Below are 9,008 nucleotides of genomic sequence, written 5' to 3'. Positions count from 1 at the left end.
AGAATACTTTTGCTACTGTGTAGCATAGGCTCGGATCCGGGCTACCTTAGAGAGCGCCTTCTTCTGCATGATCCCTACTGTGCGTAGAGATCATCTGGGGAGGTCCGTCTCCAATGATCACTTGGGGCCGGGCCTTCTCTGCAGCTGCTCCTGGCCTCTGGGATGCACTCCCGGCAGATATCCACAGCTTAGGCTTGCTGTTGCCCTTTAAGAGAGCCCTGAAAATGTACTTGTTTGGCCTGGCCTTCAACATTCTAAAAATTGTTTTTAAATATTTTAATTGGTTTTAAATGGTCTTGAATTGTTTAAAAATCGTCTTTATATTGCTTGAAGCAGCGTGTTTTAAATGGTGTTTGTTTTTATGTCTTTTTAAACCGGTTGTGCACAGCCCAGAGCCTTGGGATGGGGTGGTCTATAAATGTAACAAATCAATGAATGAAAGAATAATATATGCAGTCGTGGTCCAAGTGTGTGTTAGGCGCTGTATAGATGACTGAAAGGAAATCCACCGTAACTGAGTGCCAAAATAGATTGCTTGTACAAACTGATGCAACCAGGCACCAGATATTTTTGAGCTTTCATCCAGCCCACCGACAGGGAAAAGTCGTTTGTTAGAATGCGATATATACCAAAGCTCTTTGACCATGCAGATCGTTCAGTGTCTACACAAGCTTGAATTGGAAATCAAATACCTATGTACGGTCAGAACATAGGAAGCTGCCATACTGAGTCAGGCCATTGGGCTACCTAGCTCAGTATTGCCTACCCTGACTGGTAGCGGCTTCTCCAAGGTTGCAGGCAGGAGTCTCTCCCAGCCCTACCAGGAGATGCTGCCAGGGAGGGAACCTGGGGCCTTCTGCATGCAAGTAGACGCTCTACCACTGAGCTATAGCCCCACTCCCTAATGGGGATGTCTTACAGTGCTTGCATGCAATCGCCCATTGAAATGCAAACCAAAGCAAACCCTGCTTAGCCAAGGGACACGCCATGCTTGCTACCCCAAAACCAGCCGTTGGCTCGGACTATGACGTGAAAGGGCAGGCCTACCATCTAGATTCAAGGGGTGGCGATTTGGGAATAAGCAGCAGGAGAGTCCAGGATTGGAATGAGGAGAGTGGATGTGGAGCGGGGATGTCGGGGCTGAACTGCAGAGAGCTGTTGGGTATAGCTTGCCCCAGGTGAGCATGAAAAGGAACCCTGGAGATGTGAATGGTTGAATGTTGGGGCAGGGGAAGATATATTGGAAGAAATATTGGGAGGGGGGGAAACCCTCCAGGAATTGCTTCAGTTAGTCGGCAGCCCTGGCAGTGAGTTCCTAGCAATTGGAGCAGTGGAGGTGTGTGTGTGTGTGTGTGGGGCAGTCATAACAGGAGGGCCAGCTGGGGAAGATTGTCCCAGCATGGTCAGGAAGCCTGAACAGCTCTTCCTGTGGAGGAGAGCCAATCGTCCGTTTGGGTGGGCGGGGTCACTCCAGTGCCTGGGACCCTTGGCTTCCTAGAGAGATGCCAACCTGCACCCCGATGGCCAGCCTCACAGGGCAGCTGTCTTCAGAGTAGGGCGCTGGTGTCCTGGTTCCACATCCTGCCAGGTGAGTCCATGGTGCCACAGGTAAGGTGAGGCTCGAAAAAACATTTCGGAGACCGATTTTGGGTGGGTGTCTAAGGCAGCTTAATCATAAGAATGAATCAATACGGTTAATAAGAATGACATGCCCAAAATAACTGAATTCTACAGAAATATTAAAAATAAAACATACTTTGTAGATTTAACATCCACATATTGTATTTAAGTTTTTATTAATTGTAAAAAGAAAGAAAGAAAAGATCAAATTCCAGTTCATAGGATAGCCTGTCATATATATAATCACTCCAAGTATATCTACTAAAAAGGTGCATCAGATTATAGTATTTATTTCAAATTAAGGTACTCACTGTTACTGGAAACTAGTTGTAAACTAGTCGTGATTATATATTTTATTTATGTAGTTAATTTATATACCGCCTGACTCCAAAGGTTCTAGGTGGTTCATAGTCAAGTGGTCATGATATATAATCTACAACTCGTTTCCAGTCCTTGCATACGTTGGAAAAATCAGGATTCGGTCTGAAATATGCTCTTAGTTTGTCCCCTGCCTTCCTCAGCCATTCAGCTTTTTGTTTATTCTGTTGGGGGCATGCTGATCCAGTGCAATGCATCGGTAGTTCTTGTAGCAATGAAGAGATATAAAACTGGGTTATCAATATTCCCGGGTGCAGACAGTAACATCTTCTATATGATTCAGTAAGCAAAGCCAAGAGTGTAATATGAATTGCTGTTGAAATCTCTCTCCCAAAGTCTTGATTATCATCATCTAAAACCTTACTCCTCTCCTACCAAGCTACCCGTTCAAGATTGCTACCACAAGGTCTTGTGGTAGCAAGCCTGACTTGTCCCCTTAGCTAAGCAGGGTCCACCCTGGTTGCATATGAATGGGAGACTCCATGTGTGAGCACTGGAAGATCTTCCCCTCAGGGGATGGAGCCGCTCTGGGAAGAGCAGAAGGTTTCAAGTTCCCTCCCTGGCAGCATCTCCAAGAGAGGGCTGGGAAAGATTCCTGCCTGCAACCTTGGAGAAGCCGCTGCCAGTCTGTGAAGACAATACTGAGCTAGATAGACCAATGGCCTGACTCAGTATATGGCAGCTTCCTATGTTCCTATGTAACAACACCTGGAGTCCCAAGCTTGAGGAGAGGGGTCATCCCATGAAGCTGGTTCCAGGATATTTGGGACCAACAAAAGGAAGTACTTTTTCACGCAGCCCATAATTAATCTATAGAATTACCTGCCACAGAGTACGGCGGTGGCCACCAGCTTGGATGGCTTTAAAGGGGGCTAAAACAAATTCATGGAGGACAGGTCTCTCAGTGGCTACTAGTCTTGATGGCAATAGGCCACCTCCAGACTCAGAGGCAAGATGCCTCTGAATAGCTGTTGCAGGGGAGCCAGGGCAGGAGAGAGGGCCTGCCTGCTTCATCTTATGCCTGTGGGCTTCTCAGAGGCATCTGGCGGGCCACTGTGGGAAACAGGATGCTGGATTGGGTTGCCTTGGGCCTGATCCAGCAGGGCTGTTCTTATAGGAACATAGGAAGCTGCCATACACTCAGCTCAGTTCATTTTAGATCCCGCTCAGGTTGAATCAGGAAGGCCCCCCTCTGAATGGACACATGCACAGACACTGCCTTGAGACTGCCGCCCAGAACAAAACTCATTCTGCACACAGATGACAAAAATTAGAGAGAACGCAGCCCCAGATCCCCCAGACCCAGATCCCCCAGAGCAACCCACGGGAGATCAAGGGCTGGCCCTCTGCGTTGTGCAGTGTAGGGGGCAGAGGTGTGGGTCAGCCCTGGGCCCCTCCCTGGGCAGGGCTCCCTGCTTGTCTGGGGTGGTTCTCTGCTGACCTTGTGAAGGACCCCAGTCAGCTGCTGTCTGCTGCCTTTGTTTTTACCCACCATGGACCCCTGGACCTGGGAGTGGGAGAGGCCCTTTTGATTGATCTTTCTAGTCAATTTTGACACGGGGAGGGGGGGAGGAGGAGGAGGAGCAGGGTGGACAGCCGTCTGCACACAAACACCTGTTATGACAGAAACGCTCCCCACCCACACCTCCTCTCGGGAACATCGTGTCTCGGAGCAGCCCAGGCCCGTATTGCCATGGATGGATGTCCTCTGAGGATGGAGAAGGCCAGAGAGCTTGCCAAGGAAGCTGCCTTATTAGCACAACTCAGGGAGCTCACTTGAAACTTCCACCACTCTTAGGGCCGCTGCCCTGTGGCTTCCCTTCAGCTCCCCAGCTGCAATCTGGGGGTTAGAATACACACTTTCTTCCTCCACCTCTTCCTCCTTCTTGAGGGGCTTGGATAACTTCATGGAGGAGAGATCTATCGCTGGGGCTGGATTGGGCCAGTTGCTCTCCCCCTGCTTCATATAAGGAGAACTTTGGAAGGTGCCTCCATTTCTACCCAGTTAGCACACGTTTGTTGCAAGGATTACAGCTGAATAGAAATGTCGTGCTTAGATCACTCAAGTGCTAAATATTTCTCATATTACCACATTCGTGTGTCAACTGTTTGTTTAAGAATTTCTGTTTATTTATTTTAATATTTCTATCATGTTCCTACTTCAAGGAGCCCAGAGCCATTACATCCCACTTCTCATGTACATGTCCCCAAACAGCTTACCAAAAAATAGAACAAAAACAGTACAATTTGATAACAGTGCACCATAAAAGTACAAAAGCTGGGGGGGGGGCACCACTGACTAGCACAACTAAAAAAGAGCACTAACACCCATTTCAGCCCAGAGTGCGGGGGGGCAGCTGGAACAAATGCATCCTCAAAGATGTCCTCAGAAGCATTTTGGTGGGCTCTTTATTTTGGAAGGCAGGCCATGCCGTAGGGTTGGACCGAAATTTCTCTTAGAAGAAATCCTGAGAGTGTTTCGGAGTTCAGATGATTTCTCCACTGTTCACACCTGACAAGCCTACAGAACTTGTGATGCCCGCCCCGCTTAACTGTCTGGCCAAGAATGGACTTGTTCATCTCTGGGTTGGGCACTAGCAACAACCTCTTGGTCCAAGTGGAGGATGGTCTTGCTCACTCACCAGCAGGTTTCTCAAGCCCTCGCTGGACTCCTGCACCACAGCAAGTGACAGGCCTTTTGCTCTGCAGGGATTTGTCTCCGTTTTACCTTTTTGAGAGCCAGCCAGAGGTCAAGTGATGTCAACTTGTCTGCCGGCTGCTCCGGAACGGGCCTCCTCCATTGCTGCCCCTGGGCTGTGGAATGCGCTCCCTGTTGAAATAAGAGCCTCCCCACCTCTGGCAACTTTTTAAAAGGCACTGCAGACACATTTATTCGCCCAGGCTTTTAATTAGATGTATAGTTTTAATATTTTTAATCTTGAGTTTTAAATGTGTTCACTGTTTTAAATGAATTTAATTGTTAGTTGACTGGATGTTTTACATGATTTCGGTTCTAAACCTCCCAGAGACGCAAGTTTGGGGCGGTATTAAATATTCTAAATAAGTAAGTAAGTAAGCGCGTAAGTCAGTCCAATGCTGGGGCAGGGGTCGGTGCTCGGATCATCTCCTGTGTGTTTTATTCGGCGTGTGAATAACAGCCTTGGGAGGGGCACTGATTTGGCTCTGAACTGCAGTGCGGAAAAAGAGGTGTTAATGCCTCCCCCGCACCTGGCTGCACAATTTTCTTTATTAAAATCCTGCCCCCCTGAACCTGCAGAGGGAAACATCCAGGTGTCCTCTGGGCAAAAAGGGCAGGCCCTCTGCTGCCAGCTTTATAATCCCAATCTGAACTGGGCAGGTCTCCTTCCAAGGCTGCTATCAGAACTTTTGAAAAAGTGAGAGGCCCTGTTCATGGATCTCTCACATCACATCTCGTTTGCCTAGGGTTGCCAGCCCTCCAGGATTGTCCCGGAACTGGCATCAGTCTTATCAGTTTCCAGGTGACAGAGAAGCAAACCTGGATAAGTGAATGGCTTGATTTTGTGAAAACTATTTGGGTGGGAGGAGAAGCAAAAATCTCCAGGAATAGCTTCAGTCGGCAACACTAAGTTTGGCCCAAAGCTAACTGCCACACCTTGTGGCAGTGAGTTCCACAGACTGATTGTTTATTATGTGAGTAAGGATTTTAATGTCTGTCCTACACTCATTGTCCATTATTGCAGGACCCCTATGAGAGAGGGAGAATGTTTTTCCCTCTCCACTTTCTCCACACCATGCATCATTTTATAAACCTCTATCACGCGCCACGCGCCCCACTTAATTAATTAACAAATAAACAGACTCCAAAGCACCAAACCTTAGGAGACTTCTTCCTTTGCAGGGAAGGTGGTCTAACCCCTTGGCCATGTGAGCTGAAGGGCTATTGGAGGAGTCAGTTGCAGGCAACTAAAAAACTCATGGAACTTCCTGCAACTCAGTCAGATTACTGGTCTATTTGCTTACTTGCTTTATTTATTGGATTTTTATACTGCCTCACCCAGCTGGCTGTAGGTAGTTCACAATTATAAAAACAGAGAAAAACAAAATAAATAACTCATTAAAAACAAATAAGATTAAAACCAGTTTAAAATCATGTTCGTAATCACTGAAGGCCAGGATAAAACCTTATGTTTCCAGGGCTCTTTTGAAGGCTGCTGAAGCTCTTAAGCCCCTAATATCCATCGTTTCTTTCACGCAGCCTTCCCTTGGCTTTCTGGCAGAGGCTCTTCAGAGGTTTCTCAGCCCCATCAGGGAGATGCCAGAGACAGCCTGGAAAATGAGAAACATTACTCTACCCCCCACGCCGCCTTCTGTTACGGAAAAGAGAAAGAACCCTCAAACCATTGTATGCAGAAACAGCACAACTCTCTTTATTAAAATGAACAAAAAGGCAATCTCAACTTGTCGCTTGAAAGGAGAATACACTTTCCCAACACCTTCCGGAGAAGTCACATCGATAAAAAATAGATATAAATACTTTTATTTATGGTATGAAAAATAAAAATCTGTTTCTTTTCAAAGCACATAATTTCTCCCCACATGTACAAACAGGATATAAAAAACTAGAATGTAGCAACCTTGGTTTTTTTTCCTGAATGTGGCCTTTTAAAGGAAAATGGCTGCTTTTGAGCCGCAGGGGGGTCCCTCACCTGATTTTTTAAACATAACTGAGAACACTGGCAAACTCACAAAATGTGGCTCTTGATTGGCTTTAGAAAACGGAAAAACGGGATGCCTTCTGGAGCGTCCAAGTCCCATGGCTTCTTAAAACAGAACTGTGCCCTATGCGTCCTCTTGCCAGCACTTATCGGTAAAGACAAAAAGTTTGAAAGAACAAATAAATAAATAAACAGTGCTATGTTGGAGTCTTCCAGCTGTTTCGCTCCACATGTTGTTGCTCCCTCTCCAATCCTCACTCATCGGTTTTGATCTTCTCTTTTCCAGACCCAGACGGGTTTCGAGGTTTCGACCCCATCTCTTCATCTCTTGACCTTGCGTCCAGCCGAGTTGCGTCCACTCTTACGATACACCGACTGCTTCTCCTGGTTGAGCGGGCAGTATTTCAGCGTGTGTGCTTTGTCCGCCGTGGCAGTGCACAAGGGGCAGACGTAATTCCTTAGGATGGGGCAGACAACCACCCCGTCCGCCCTCTTCAGCGGGTGGGACAAGTAGACATTTTTCGATTCGCCATTATGCTTGCAGAAGTTGCAGATGGCTTGGCCAGCCGGCTGAGAAGTCTGTGATGTCCCTCTGGGGCCGCATTCTGACGACCCACTGCTGCCACTGGTCCCACTCCTGTTGGCCCACTGCACCGTGGCTCCAAGGGGGTCCTCGCAAGGGAGTGGGGGCACATCAGGATCGAGGCTGTCCCAGTATGGGCAGAAAAGTTGGCCCTTCTTGCGCTCCTCAATTATGTTTCCCACAACCTTGGAGAGGTTGAGGTAGTCCTTCCATCTGTCAAAGCAATGCCCCCCGGGCTCAGCAGGGGCACAAGGTGGCACGGACAAGGAAGATCTGGAGAGCATCGTGGAAACCCAGCCTGTGGTCCCACCTACTCAGGCACAGATCTTTTAACTGGTTTGTCCTCCAAAAAAAAAAATTGCGGTTAACACAATGTTAACACCGGAGAGGTGGAGTCTCCGATTTAAAGGCACAGGAGGTCAAAAGAGTTTTGGTTTAAATGGGCAACACATCCCACCCCCCATTAATATCTCTTTTCCATGCCCTGCAATTAACCTGCTGTTGTCTAGACATCAAATGTTTCCTGCAAATCACCGACGAGGGGGCCACACATGGGGAGGCCGCCCCTTTTTCTCAATCACAACATGAGCTTGGCAGATCTCCAGCCCAGAAGGGTAGCCAGAAATTGGGCTTGCTTGCCTCACCCAAAGCCTAGCTCCATTTCTGCCTTGGATAATACACCAGCTTAGGAAAACCAGCCATCACCTTCTGCCTGAGACGTCCAGGCCAGCGTGGATCGTGGCAAATCCCCCTGGAGAATGTCCTGAAGGCTGCTGGTTCTGTTAGGTTAGAGGGCTTCATTCTAAGGCCCAGAGGGATCGAGGGCATCCCCAGCAACCCCAAGTGTGGCTACCTGGCTAATTGCTTATGGGGCCCGTGTGGAGCTTCAGCCAAACTCTGCACCATCCCCTGCCTCTGGTACCATGTGGAGATGACCATCCTCGCTGTGCAGCACTGCTCTGTGCCCAGCACTGGGGTGGGGTGGGGGGCCTCTGGAGTGCCTGCACCATCTTGGAAGGCAAGCCAGGGTGCTGGGAAGTGTCGCTCTCTCTGGTGCTTTCCCCCCATCTCTGTGCAGAATGAGTTCTGTTCCGGGCAGCAATATCAAGGCCGTGATTGCACACGTGCATTCAGAGTGGGGCCTTCCTGGTTCAGCCTGAGTGGGATCTAAAATCAACTAAGTGGACATCCAGAAACATGTGCAGGCCTGCATGTGTGCACGCCTGAGAGGGAACACTGGTCAGCACAGTGGAGAATGGCTCTCACAACTAAGTTGTTGGGGTGTTTTTTTTGCCCAAGTGGCCCCTGCTGGAAAAGTAGTCAAGGTCACTGCACTCCGTGGATTTCTGGCTAATCAGCCAGGATGGTGGCTGATGCTGTGTCATCCCAGAGAGGCGATTCGCTGTGCATGTTGCTGAACCAAAGCTTGCAATTTGCGGCAGACAGACGCAAAGAGAGGCAGATATGAGTGTGTGGGTAGGCATAGCTAGAAATGAGGGGTACAGCCTGGAGGAGCTGCCAAGGGTACCCTTGGGTGGATCTTCTACCTTGCAAGTGTCCATTGGCCACCATTCATGCTCTGCTAGCATGCTTGTAAATAAAGCAAATATTTCAGAGATGCTGCCAGGCGCTCCAAACACCCAACTGGCAACATGTTTTGCTCCATATTGGAACTGGAGGCACGCCTTGCTTTCCCACCGGAAACCGTTTGCAAGAGACTCTCAAGGAAG

General features: G+C 48.5%; 1 protein-coding gene across 1 annotated transcript; it reads right to left on the bottom strand.

Annotated features, from left to right (window-relative positions):
• Window positions 1-6,838: 6,838 nt before the first annotated feature.
• On the bottom strand, window positions 6,839-7,562 carry NANOS2 (nanos C2HC-type zinc finger 2). Its single transcript, XM_053267663.1, has 2 exons — window positions 7,313-7,562; window positions 6,839-7,252 (listed from the first exon to the last, which is right to left on the bottom strand). The coding sequence occupies exons 1-2, from the start codon at window positions 7,560-7,562 to the stop codon at window positions 7,017-7,019; spliced, it is 486 nt and encodes a 161-aa protein (XP_053123638.1). The 3' UTR covers window positions 6,839-7,016.
• Between the last annotated feature and the right edge of the window lie 1,446 nt (window positions 7,563-9,008).

Source organism: Hemicordylus capensis, chromosome 7, assembly GCF_027244095.1.
Source record: "Hemicordylus capensis ecotype Gifberg chromosome 7, rHemCap1.1.pri, whole genome shotgun sequence".
NCBI lineage: Eukaryota > Metazoa > Chordata > Lepidosauria > Squamata > Cordylidae > Hemicordylus > Hemicordylus capensis.
This window is presented reverse-complemented; position numbering and strand designations above follow the sequence as displayed.

Excerpts from the sequence above, each read along its gene's own strand:
- NANOS2 (XM_053267663.1), bottom strand. The coding sequence starts at position 7,562 with ATGCTCTCCAGATCTTCCTTGTCCGTGCCACCTTGTGCCCCTGCTGAG. Across the intron at positions 7,253-7,312 it reads GAGTGGGACCAGTGGCAGCA|CCATCTGCAACTTCTGCAAG; the intron begins GTGGGTCGTCAG and ends CGGCTGGCCAAG.